Raw genomic sequence first — 13502 nt, forward strand, 5'->3', positions numbered from 1 at the left:
TTAACCTTAAAGGAGATGAAGAGGAAGTAGTTCCGTCCCACGAGTCACAAACCTTGTCCCGTCACAGCTCCCTCTGCTGGTCGGACACTGGCAACACAATAGGAGTAAAAGTGAATTTGCGTAAAACAATCAAATTTGTGTTTAAACTTTACCCTTTTCCCTTGTGATTCTTTTATATTTAGATACTTTTCAGCCGTTGAACACATCCATCTTCAGCTCGGTGGGACGTGTCTCCTCCTCTTCTTCTTCTCCCTCTTTCCCTCTGAGGTTCTAACTTCTCACCACATCCTGTTCTCCGAGTTTCTCCCCTGTAGGATCCAGTTCTCCTTCTTCTCACCAGCCTCTCTTTTGGACTGACAACATTAAACCAGCAGGGGGCAGTGTTGTTTCTGACCTGCCTCCTCTTCTCCCTCTGCTTGCTCACTTCCTCCTCAGGGATTCGTGTTTTTGTCGGCTTCAGACATTTTACGATTTTATTGATTTATAACCAACAAACCAAATCAAACTCAAATCACGTTCTCCTCGGTCTGCCGACAAAAACATGACGTTGTTTTCTCTCTCATTAAAAACCACGTCCGTCTCCTCACTGACCTATTTCCTGTTTCCTGTTTCCTGTTTCTCCTCTCCTCTGCCCCCCCCCCCCCTACAGGCGGCTGCTTGGTATCGTCACAAAAAAAGATATCCTTCGTCACATGGCGCAAATGGCAAACCAAGATCCCGAGTCCATTATGTTCAACTGATCTGCTCCTTCCAGGACGGGGACGACAAGCAGGAGGAGGAGGAGCAGGAGGAGCAGGAGGAGGAGGAGCAGGAGGAGGAGGAGGAGGAGGTGCGTCTCCTGGACGACTCCAGTCTCTGACATTAGATCTTTTTGTTTTAAACCCTGAACCTCGCGGACGGACGGAGACTTTTGCTCAGCGGAGAGAAAAGACTTGTTATCGTTGTGGCTGCTGAGGTCACGAGGAGGTCACGGGTTGAAGACACACACACACACACACACACACACACACACACACACACACGAGGAATGCACTTTTTACACACTTACACAGATACATGGAACATGCATGCTCTCTCTCTCTCTCTCTCCACACACACACACACACACACACACACACACCTGTAAAGTGGACAGCTTCACTCGTCACGTGCCTCACCCCTGTCCTGTCCCCGAGGTGGGCGTCGCCTGGCAAGGAGGTCAAAGGTCAGAATGAACCGCCGATCGGAGGACGCGATGAGCGACCTTGAAAAAACCTCCCAGGCTTCAAAAACTGTCCAACCCCCCCCCCACCACCCCCCCTCCACCCCCCTACCACAGACTCACCCGTCCTCCAGAAGATGTTTACCTGTGAATTCAATGTGTGTGTTAGAATGTGTGCGTTTGTGTCCACTACATTCCAGCCAGGTTACCGTGGTAACAGGACGCTGGGTCTAATTGCGACGGCTTTAACGAGCGTGAGACGCAGAGTCTTTCAACAACTGAAATGTTCCCATTCAGAGGGAAGAGAGTGTGTCTGTGTCGTCTCGTGTGTGTTCATTCAACGTGAACGCGTCCGGCTTCCATTTTGAAATCTGTTACAGGAGAAAATCATCTCAAACTATTCGCTCTCGCTGCGACTTTTCATCCTTTGATCTTCGGCTTTGATCCATTCACTTTTTATGGCTTCAAAACTAAACGGAACTGGACACGTTGTTCGTGGCCCAGGTCCAAGATGGAGACGTGAACTTCAGGCGTCAGACACTCGATGTAGATGAGAAACAGTTGATTAATTAACTAAACTAGAAAATTGTGCTTAAAAGCAAAAACATTTGATACATTTTCTAACAAAACCAAGTCCTTAAATTTAAGTTTTAGGTTAATTAGACTAACATCCAATGAAAGAGACGACATATTAAACCAACCGACAAGAAATCTAACTCTAAACTTCTTAAATGCTCAAACAATAGACAAAGATCAAACCTGTTCTTCCCACTTTGAATCCAAACTGCTACTGTTTCTATGGTTCGTCTTTATTCTCAAAATGCAAAATCTTATTCATTTGTAAATTTCAAATGTAATCTCCTTTGATTAGTTTACTCTCAAAATGGAAAACGTTCTTTTCCTCCACTCATTTTTTTTTGTCCGACCTCACCACTCTTCTGTATATTAACGAACAGCCACATTCAAAATTACTCAATGATTATTTAATACAGAAATTCTTTAAATTCCTGTCATATCCCATGAAGATCAAAGGAAGATGTGGCTGCTCGCTGCCTGTGATCTCGCTCAGTCATGTGGCTTCATTTAACGTTTTCCAGCCTCTTCACACTTTATTCTGAAAAGCTGAACAAACACCTGCTGCTCCCACTAATTGTCCTCAGAGCATGTTGTGACCCTTCAAAATAAAAGCGCTGAAGAGGGGAAGGCACCTGAGCTGTCGAGTGGATCCGTGAACCAGTGGTGTCGCCTAACGTCGTGTTTCATACTGATCTCAATGCTTTTTCCTTTATTTTAATTTATGGCTAGTGTCGATAGAGTTGTGCATTATTATCAAGAATTTTATGTATGATTACATTGATTGTTTGATTGTACATTTAAAAGAAAATATGTAAAGATTAAAATTTTGTTTTAAATTAAAAGGTGAAAAAAGATGAGTTTGTCGTGTGCGATCTTTAAACTTTCTCCACGTGTTTTAACCTAATAACCTCGATATTTTTTTTTAAACTGAACCTAGTGGTCGTTTGACGAACTTCAACCGGAGGAACTGAGACCCGATGTTTAGTAAAACAGACAAAGTATGTTCCTCAGTTTTTTATTGAGTAGCGTTGGACAGACAAGTCGTCCTCACTGATGACATCACACCAAACATGACACATCACATTTATCATTCTCTTCATATCGTTAACATTTGCTACATTTGTCCGTGTTTTTTTTTTAGCTCAATGTAACATTTTATTTTCTTCGTACAAGCTTTCCGGACTAATGTGTCCATCACCGTAGAAACAAGATCTCATTGGCTCTTTACTTTGGCGTCTGTGCGAGTCACGTGTGACGACTTCCTGCGACACGTTTATCTGGAGGCGAAGTACGGCCTGATCTTCATGCTGATGGCCTTCAGTGAATACCAGCTCCCCTTCCAGTTCATCCACACCATGCCGTCGTCTGTGCCGTGCTTGGCCATTCCTGTGGTGTAGGCTCCACCGATGTAGTACCGGCCGTTGGGATTGGCCGAGTGGCAGCGGTTGTACCACCACCCGCCTCCGTCCTCCCTGGAGCACTGCTTGGACGGATCCCCGGGAATCCTGGTTCACACCAACCGGACCCGGAGGTTAGGTTACTGACGTTTACAGATCAGTTAACAATGAGAAATGAGGCGGCCATGTTGGTTGTAGTCCCACTCACCAGTTGTCGTTGTCTCTGTCGTACGTGCTGAACATCATCCCGTTGTGTATGGTCATTGTGCGGTTTTCACCAAACAGCTGCAGGGAACCTTCCAGGAAACAGTTGCCGGCGTTTCCAGAGTAACCGTCAACTGCCATCACGTAGTTGGACGTCTCTGATTGGATGGTGAACTGGCGGTACTGGGCGTGGACCTGAATTCAATCCAAAGAGTTGGAATGTAATTCTTCAAACTACGTGAATGTGATGTTTTTTATCAATAACAAAGATTCTGACGGAACCTTTGTTTCTTTATGATTTTAAAACCAAGTGTTAAATAATAAACGACAGGAAACATGTCCTTCGTCTCTGGAGCTGAAGCTCAGACGTTCGGTTGGTGATGGACGCACCTTGTCTCCGGTCCAGTCCTGCATCTCGATGAGGACCTCCGTCGGGCCCGTCTTGGTCAGCTGACTGATGCGGTCGTTTCCGAGCCAGAATTCACCTGAAACAGGACAAACACATGGATGAGCTGAGTCATGATTAGGGTTGCAAACTTTCCATGGGAAGTTAAGCTGGGGAATTTTGAAAAAAAAAAACAACTCCCAGCATGCTTCACTCTACAGCAGGGCTACTGAGGCCTGCTGTAGAGTGAAGGACTAGTCAGGTAAGTTTCCATGATATTACTGGGGAAATATATTATCATGCTGATTGAGGATTGTTCATCTGTTCATCTAGACTATTTCCATTCATTTATCCATCAATTGTAAAATATGTTTACAGACGATTCCAATAGTTTGGCTAACTATTTATATCTCTGGCATTGCATTAGTGTTTTTTTACAAACTTTGTTCTCATCTTATTCTACAGAACAATGCCACGTGCACTCTCTCATGTGTGGAGACATTTCACCCCATCCAATGTAGAAGGAAAGGCTGTGTACATTTGCAAATACTGTGCAAAGACCTATGTTAAGAATGACACAACGATGCAGAAGCATATAGTCAAGTGCCCAAAGTTTCCTCAGGGCTCAAATCAGCCTATGACACAACAAAATGTTTATATTTATGTCTGTATATGACAAGGTAAATACAGTTAGTATAAATTACCCACAACATTTCCAGTTTATTCCCGTTAATTCCCGTTAATTCCCGTTAATTCCCGTTAATTCCCATGGAAAGTTTCCACCTTTGAATATTCCCGGAATTTTGCAACACTAGTGAAGCTACATCGAGACGTCTCCGGTGATAGAACGGTTCTTGGTCTCTTACCCGGAGTCTCGCAGTGACCTTTCCCGACATCGAAGGCCGTGTTTCCGAATCCGCGGCGATACTCGTCCCAGCGTCGGCCGAAGTCGACGCTGCCGTCGAGCCTGCTCTGGACCAGGAGCCAACCTGGAGGAACGAAGAGAGACAGAACCGTGAGGTTTAGAGAGAGTAGGAGAAGTTCAGTGTCGCAGGAGTTTGAGGAGATGGATGTTCTCACCTCCTCTCTGGGTGGTCTGGTCACAGAAGACCTTGTAGGGGGGGAAGAAGGCGTCGGGCTGGATCAGGTACATCTGAGAGTCTCGTCCTCCACGACGGAAGATGTCCTCACACTCTTTACCTGAGCAGCATAGAAATATTATTCATAACTTAACCCATCGCAGACATTTACAATTACAGACAGTTCCTGATCTCCAGAGGATGAACCCTTACCAGACACCACAGGTATGGGACACTTGGTCTTGCAGGGCTCTACACACAACTCCCTCTGGGTCTGGATGGCTTTCTCCAGTTTCTGGATTTTCAGCCGGACCTTGTCGAGGACGCCCTGCGCCACACAACACAACACAACACAACACAACACGTTCAGTCCCAGGGTCGTGCCTGTTGTCGACTCGAGAGAGTGCGTTTGTTTCTTCTACACACGACTGGATGGACGTACCTGCAGGACTCGGATGTTGGAGGGAAACACCGTGTCCACCGTCTCCTTGATGTAGGCGTGTTGGTCCTCCACCCGGTCCGTGTACTCCCCCACCACCCGGCTGTTGTCTGAGAGCAGAGAACACACACTTCACACACTTCACACACTGAACTGGAGCTTTGTGTATTTACTTTACAGTTTGAGTGAAGCCTCCAAATTACAGCCTGTGGTTTAAACGCTTATCAATCAATCAATCAATCAAATTTTCTTCACAAATCACAATTTGTCTCATAGAGCTGATTTATAGAGATGTTCACATTTTTCTATTGCTGTTCTGGGTAATTTTCTCTTTCAAAAATGTGAAAAAAAAGTGAAAAATAAAGATATTTCAAACATGAAATCATTCCTATGTGGTCCTAAATATAATACTAAATATAATACAAGTGATTATTCTTAACCATAATGACGAAAATGGCATAAAAACCCATTGATTAGAATATGGGTGATTTTTGACCCACTTATGGGAGAGTGTAGGGTCCAGTCCCTCGTGCATCTAAGGGTTAACATGGTGAGACTCTGTCCCTCAACAAGAGTCAGGACAAACTATGAATATTCCACATATGTAAAATTACAGTATGTGTATTCTTATGTCATGAAGTTGTTAAAAATGCATTTGACCCCTTCGCACATCATAGATCAACATGTTCACAGTAGATTCATTCACTTTTTCAATTGACAGTTATAAGATTTTGTAAATGAAACTGTATAAAGTAAGATTTGACTTTTGATCCTGTCTCTAGTTTGCTTCAGTGTGAGAAGTCGGGTCCATGATGGATTCCCCAGGTTCTCGTCTCTTCTCACCGTTCACGACCCTCTGTCTCTCCCTCAGGGACGAGGACATGCTGGAGACATAGTTGTAGATGGTGTTGGAGGATCTGGACAACTCGTCCACGAGAGGCTTCAGCTCGTTGATGCCCTGTGAACAGGATGGAGAAGATGAAACCACAGAGAGCAGCCCGAGTGGACCAGTGGAGGTAGATCTTTACCATCTTGACGTTTCTCTCTTGCTTCAGCAGCGTCGTCTTCAGCTCGCAGCCAGTGGGACACAACACCCCCTGGTGGACAAAAACAGAAGTTCAACACCTCGTGTCCAGGTGTCAATCATGTTGGGTTAATAATTACTGTGATCGTTTTGCGGTTGTGCTTTTATTTGAATAAAATCCTTCCACGGTCACGTCAACATGTTGAACTATGACACGAAATATAGAGTTTTTAAATAAATCAATAACATAAAAACTAAGGATCTGAATATAAAGGTGTCAAAGGTTGAGTTCTTGATTTTCCCTCGTGGATATGAATCAGTTTTTTAGTCCCTGCAGTGAACAGAATCCAACATGGCGCCGGGGGGTGCGTAGTCGTACCATGTCCTCGGCGGCGTGGGTACATCCCCCGGCGTCCGGCTGCGGCTCCTTCTCCTGATGCTGGGCTCGTCCCACGGGCGCCGGCGTCGGGCGGCCGCGGTACCTGAGTTACACACAGACTCAGCGTTATGCCATTTTCATCCTATATGAAATAACTCATAATAATCTCATTTTTCACTGCCCCCTAGTGGCCAACTGCTGTTTACGTCATCCAATTTTATTATATTTACATACAGTCTCTATAAGCAGTAATTGATGAAGTTTTATATAGTAGTATATATCGCTGCTAGTTGTATAACTTCACGCCACTTTTGGTTGGTGGGTGGGAACGTACCTGCCGCCGCCGCTGATAGGGGGGGGGTTATATCGGTTGCTGGTGTACACATCCCTGCCCCTCGTAAGTGGGCGGTGACCACGAGCGTTTACTCCCTGAGGGACGAGACAGAGACATGAATAACTAGAAACTCAAACTATACATAAAACACGTGATCCAGCAGAGTTTGTACGTACGCTTCCGTTCTCGGCCGGCGAGATGGTGGCGTCCTGTGGGAGACAGAAGACAAAGGTTCTGTTGAATCTCTGAGGTTTGATGAACGTTTCCCAGATGTTCAGCCTGATGTTTTATTAGAGAACTGAACTCACCAAGTCATACTCGTCAAACTCCAGGTCGTCCTGAGCCCGGCTCGCTGCCAGGCACAGGCTCAGCAGCAGCAGCGTCTTCATCACTGTCCTAAAGGTCCTCTGATCAAACTGTCCCTGGGACCTGATGTCCCCTGGGTTTTATCCTCTTCTCTCCGGTGGACGTCCCACTTGTGGATCATCTGAGGTCAGTGACTGAGTCACAGACTCGCCAGGAACAAAAGGGCAAAAGGACGAACATGCTTCCTGATAACTCACAGTTTACTGAACATAACATTCAAGCACTTTGAGCGTTTGGTTTCATCCAGAGTTACAACTTCACCACTTTGCTGTTTCTTATTTTTTAGACCAAGTCAAATTCAATGTAGTCAAAGGAGGTAACATTTTTAAATTAGAATTTAATTCCTGCTTGTGTCTCCAACACGTCCTGACTCACATCATATGTGATATGTGTTAATATAAACCATATTGATATTATATATAATTTTATACAATAATGTTGTCTTTTGCACACTCTGTCTACATATTCTTACACTCATAGTATATTATATTATCTATTGTATAGTCAAATACTTATATTTATACCTTTACTATATATCATATATTATATCATACTCTGTATATTCTTTGTATATATAAGTCTATATACACATATTTATACACGTGTACATGTTATAATTATTATTATTATATTACTATTACTATTATTATTATATATAATGTTGCTGCCATTATTACTATATACTGCTTTTATATTGGTAAAATTACTATCATATATAAATATATATTATGTTATATTATATACTATATATACTGTACTATTTTTTCTTTTCTACCTCAATATTTTGTATTTTATTCTATTGTATTGTATTTTATTGTATTCAAATATACCGGCTGCTATGACGACTTAATTTGAATGTTTTATTTAATTTTTGGATGAATAAAGTAATCTATCTATCTATCTATCTATCTATCTATCTATCTATCTATCTATCTATCTATCTATCTATCTATCTATCTATCTATCTATCTGTCTGTCTGTCTGTCTGTCTGTCTGTCTGTCTGTCTGTCTGTCTGTCTGTCTGTCTGTCTGTCTTTCTGTCTGTCTGTCTGTCTGTCTGTCTGTCTGTCTGTCTGTCTGTCTGTCTGTCTGTCTGTCTGTCTGTCTGTCTGTCTGTCTGTCTGTCTCTCTGTCTGTCTGTCTGTCTGTCTGTCTGTCTGTCTGTCTGTCTGTCTGTCTGTCTGTCTGTCTGTCTGTCTGTCTGTCTGTCTGTCTGTCTGTCTGTCTGTCTGTCTGTCTGTCTGTCTGTCTGTCTGTCTGTCTGTCTGTCTGTCTGTCTGTCTGTCTGTCTGTCTGTCTGTCTGTCTGTCTGTCTGTCTGTCTATCTATCTATCTATCTGTCTGTCTGTCTATCTATCTATCTGTCTATCTATCTATCTATCTATCTATCTATCTATCTATCTATGAAAACTTCATCACTGACAGTATCTGAAAATCGTCTGTATGTGTTTAATAACTGAAGCTTCCACTATTCACACATCTCCATCTTTCTATATACAGATATCTGGGAGAGAGAAGCCTTTTACAGTTTATATTTATATGAATTATATATATATATGATGACAGTAAAGTCCTGAGTTTTGAACATATAAACTTGAGGCTAAATGGTTTGAACCCAAAGTGGATCAGAAAGACTTGTTTGTATTGTGCGTTTGTTTGACATCGGGAGTCACTTCTGGGAAGGTAGAGTCCAGAAGGTGGAGTTACGAAATCACAGGCAACACACACACACACACACACACACACACACACACACACACACACACACACACACACACACACACACGATCAGCACTAACATTTAAACAGTTCTAACCCCATTTGAACAAAGTAGGTTTATAGTGAAGTGTCACCTTCTCGTTGTGTTAAACTTTCATTAACAAACTTGTTTCAGTAACAAACTTTTCTGGTTTGACTTGTGACACAAATATTTTCTATCTGTTAACATTTAAAAAAATCAATATGTGTAAACAGAGTACTGGTCAAAGGTTTTAGAACCCCCCCCCCCCTTCCACACACACACACACACACACCCACACACATTTATAACCTGAAGTGGTACAAAGTTGAGCTTGGACCTGATTTCATATAAATCATAAACTTTTTCCTGCAGCAACTAAATGTGAAGTCCTGGGTTTGAGGTTTCAGACGATTTCTACTGTAAAAAATGTACTTGAGCCAAATATTCATACATCGATTATTCATTTTGTTTCACACATTCATCTTTGGTTTTGTGACACAAACTTTCACCATCACAGTCCAATGTTCTGCAAATGTTTATTTATATATTGAAGTGATAATTATAACTCTACAGATCTTAGAAGCTGGATACGCCACAAGTGAAACATCCAAGCCAAGAAAATGAACCTATAGAAGCTGTGTTTATATATAATCTACCTTTCATGTGACCAGGGAACCTGATTGGAAGACAGAGTTCAGACTAACTTGGAACAAACAAAAGGGAAAGAAGCCGAACACGAGCTGTAGAGCCACTTGAAGTCGTCTGCAAAGAAAGAAAAACAGTTTGAATTTCAATAGAAAGACCATCAGCGACGTTATAGAAAGACGAGTGTTCGTAGAATCCATTACATCCGTAGTTCATCCTCAGGCAGGTCTCGCTGGGATTACTGGTGTCGTGGTGGTTAAACCAGTTGTCGTAGTCAAACCTGGAGCCGTCAGTCCACAGCCAGTAACCGGGCTGGAAACACACAAATATATACACACAAATACATTGTTTGGCTGCAGGATTTCGATATAAAAGTATAAATCCTCCCTCAGGACGTATCTCATCGCCAAAAGTAGATAGATAGATAGATACATAGATAGATAGATAGAGTAATTTATTCACCCCCGAAGGGAAATTAAGTTGTGATCTATCTAAGTTCATCATGTCAGGTGATGTGATATATACAGACAATCTGTGTATGTGTAATCAAAGCGTTTCCATACCAGTACGGGAGCCACGCCCCCGATCCAGGTGTGAGGGAAGTTGTGGGTGTGTCCTCGGGTCAGAGACATGATGAAGTGGTTCTCCTCGGGGCTGTGGATCGACGCCAGGTTGGCTCCTTCAAACTGACAGTAGATCTGGAGGGAACACGAGAAGAAGTCTAGGGTGTGAACAGTGCGACCTCCAGGGGGCGCTAGACGTTTCTACGGCCTCCTCTCGTCCTCACCTCAGCCTCAGCCCACATCTTGGAGGTGTTGATGAAGATGAAACAGCGCTCTGTGTACTGGCTCCAGCCGGGGGGGCAGGAGAACCCGGTGCCTGAGGAAACAGCAGCACATTCAATCAAATGTTAAGTAGGATCCACATTTAGATTCAGGTTTGTATTTGATAGATTTGATTATTGAATCAATGAGTTCTGCTCTCAAACACCGAACTAAAGACGGGGACTAAAGACCTAATATCTATAATCTATTAAACATTTACCTCAACTGGTGTGAAATGACAAACTCAACATCACAGTATTAAGATCATTTCCTTTAGTAAAAGCAGTAATTCATAATAAAATCATTCCAGTAGAAGTTGAAGTCCTGAATTTATCATTGAACTGAAACACAGAGTTTGGAATTTACAGTTTGTGTTTATTGAGCTAAATCCTGAACTTTTTTTTTTTTTCATTTTGGAATATTTTTTTTTCTAAATATTTTCCCAATGCAAGAGAACATGCATACAGAGCACTCTACATTAAATATTACAGAAAATTACATAAAAAAAAAAAAAATACACACATAGATGAAATAAAACTAATTAAATAAATAAAGTAAATAATTCCCCTCACCCAAAGAGAAAAAAAAAAAAAAAAAAATGGTCACATCACAGAGAAATACCGCAACACAGTACATAATGTCATTCAAATCCTGAACTTTAAGGTAAATGAAACTGTTCCTCTGAAGTGTAATCACCAGAACCAGAGCTCTATGTGTTCATCTCACCACACTGAGCAGGCTCCATCCCCGGGCCCGTCTGCGTGCTGGGGATCTCCACGCCGGTGATGACGTTCACACACCAGCAGTATCCGGTGGAAACCCAGCACTGCAGCGGGAGGAAGTTCCCCATGGCGTCGCACTGGGGGCAGAAGGAGCCGGTGGCGCCGGAGCACAGCAGCACCTCGTACTCACAGAGGCCCGAGGACTTGCCCGCCGGGGCGGTGGCGTTCAGCGGGACGGATCGAGCCGGGGTCAAAAGGTGACAGAGGGTGAGACACACACTGAGCACCTTCATCCTGCTGGTGAGGAAGACGAGGGTGAGGACGAAGAGGGAGTCTGGGCTTTTAATGAAACAAGAGATCTGAAAAACCTGTCACATTAAAAGCAGTAAAACAAAGAAATATTCAGATTAGGTGCAGTCAAAGAGTACACGTCGTATTAATAATATAGAATATATAGAAAGAGTGTAGAAAACCAGAGTATGAAGGACACTGGTTCTGTTGTGGTTTGAAATCATCTCTAGAAGGTAAATCAGGTAAATTGACAGTTTAACTTTATGTTCACTGAAATAACTGATGAAAGTCACTTCAATCTAATTAAATTATGTTTTGTTTGATTATAATAAAATCACAATACAATCTCTGCTTCGAGAAAAATATCTGAAGGATTGAAATAGATCATTTAAATAGATCGATACCGCACCTGATATTAATAAGGACTCACCAAGGAGCAGCTGTGGGAAGTCTTCTCCTGCGCTGACCCGGTTCATCACCTCCTGTATTTATCCTGAATCAGCGGACGAGTGTAATCACGATAAGTTTTAGTTTACATCGTTTTCTCCTCTTTGTTCACGGCGTCTCTTTGTCCCGTTTCCCAGAAGATCCGTTTGTTTCCAGGTTTCCTGTAACTTTAGCATCAAAAGAAATATGGAAAAGACAGAAATTTGCTGTAATCTGATCTAAAGTGACTTGTATTTTACAGCCGTGTTTTGTGCTGATCTGGGTTACAGACGCTTTGATTACTGACACTGTCTGGATCATATGTTAATATCCACAACAACACCAGCTGGAAAACGACTTCATCTTATTTAAAACTTCACAAATTCGGTTTCTCCAGGACAGAATCTCTTGTGTCCATCGAGATAAAATGTTGTGATAAAAGCGTCTTGCATCAGAATTTGATTTCATGCACTTTAACGTCCTGTTTTGTGACCAACACTGATTTAAACAACAGGTTCAACAGCTGAGCTGAAGTTCACTCGTACGTCAGAGATGATTTCACTGATTTCTGGTCCAGACTCTCCAGTTAGTTCATTTGAGGTCAGAGCGAATCTGAAACACTGACACACTCAGATAAATGATAAATGGTCGTTTGAGTTCCAGGTCTCTGTTTGAAATCGTTCATCGTGGTCTGAGTGTTTTCATGATTCTGTTTTGCATCAGTGACGCAACGGAGGAAACGTTTCATCTTCTTTCTCCTTCACTTCTACTCTCATTCCAAAAGAAAATCTGAGAAGCTGTTCATCAAACGAGTCTTTCTGACGAGGACAAAGAGGAAGTCCAGTCAGACGCAGCAGAAGTATAACGTAACACAAAGAGCGTTTACAAGTATAGATCATTTATTATTTGTTTGTTTTCAAAAGCTGTTAAACATGTCACGCTCAGTTAATATTCATGCTCACTACCTCTTTTCACCCGAGATTCTCACTTCCTCTGGAAACCGTCAGAAAGAATCAGGCTCAACTCTCGTCTCTGTCAGATTGAATTCTTTCATCGCAGCGGAACAGTGAAGGTAAGACAAACCCACGCTGGACTCCGAGAACAGGAGGTGAAACTTAGTCAAGCTTTTTACTGCAGAACTCAGACTTTCCTCATCGATGTTGAGATTTCGTGGATGTGCTCGGTGTCACTTCTGCTTCTGAGGTTTCTTCAGGTTTCTATGTATACAGTATATATATGTTTACTTCTTACTGAGGACCATAAAATCACTGAATGTTCCAGCTCTTTAAAACAGAATCACTTTAATGTCTGTGGTGACTTTAGGACAAATGGTGAATAGTTAACAGATGAACACCAGGTAGCTTCAGATATTTCAGCTTCTTTCCGGTTCACTAACTGGAAGAGTTACACAGAAACAATCTGTTGAAGTCTCAATGAAAGGTTGACGACTTCCTCTTTTATCAAATTCC

General features: G+C 42.4%; 3 protein-coding genes across 8 annotated transcripts in view; 1 reads left to right on the plus strand and 2 right to left on the minus strand.

The window, feature by feature from the left end:
- clcn3 (chloride channel 3) overlaps positions 1-2631 on the plus strand; it is a 30088-nt gene extending 27457 nt beyond the window's left edge. For 4 of the 6 annotated variants that reach the window (XM_061095798.1, XM_061095800.1, XM_061095801.1 and 1 more), the window contains one exon: positions 650-2631. In XM_061095798.1, the coding sequence (XP_060951781.1) occupies positions 650-859 (210 nt within the window). In that variant the 3' untranslated portion in view covers positions 860-2631. The remainder of the gene's footprint in view (positions 1-649) is intronic. The other 2 variants (XM_061095802.1, XM_061095803.1) reach the window with 1 other exon arrangement.
- Positions 2632-2776: 145 nt separating this feature from the next.
- On the minus strand, positions 2777-7452 carry fgb (fibrinogen beta chain). Its single transcript, XM_061095806.1, has 13 exons — positions 7327-7452; positions 7195-7227; positions 7019-7113; positions 6685-6787; positions 6310-6378; positions 6125-6239; positions 5285-5391; positions 5056-5170; positions 4844-4963; positions 4630-4752; positions 3769-3863; positions 3383-3573; positions 2777-3282 (listed from the first exon to the last, which is right to left on the minus strand). The coding sequence occupies exons 1-13, from the start codon at positions 7405-7407 to the stop codon at positions 3051-3053; spliced, it is 1479 nt and encodes a 492-aa protein (XP_060951789.1). The 5' UTR covers positions 7408-7452; the 3' UTR covers positions 2777-3050.
- A 2247-nt stretch (positions 7453-9699) lies between these two features.
- On the minus strand, positions 9700-12083 carry si:dkeyp-75b4.10 (lectin). Its single transcript, XM_061066578.1, has 6 exons — positions 12038-12083; positions 11321-11650; positions 10558-10649; positions 10334-10468; positions 9974-10082; positions 9700-9887 (listed from the first exon to the last, which is right to left on the minus strand). Exons 1-6 carry the CDS (start codon positions 12081-12083, stop codon positions 9820-9822), a joined length of 780 nt encoding a protein of 259 aa, XP_060922561.1. The 3' UTR covers positions 9700-9819.
- Between the last annotated feature and the right edge of the window lie 1419 nt (positions 12084-13502).

Source organism: Limanda limanda, chromosome 22 (assembly GCF_963576545.1).
Source record: "Limanda limanda chromosome 22, fLimLim1.1, whole genome shotgun sequence".
Classification (NCBI taxonomy): Eukaryota; Metazoa; Chordata; class Actinopteri; order Pleuronectiformes; family Pleuronectidae; genus Limanda; species Limanda limanda.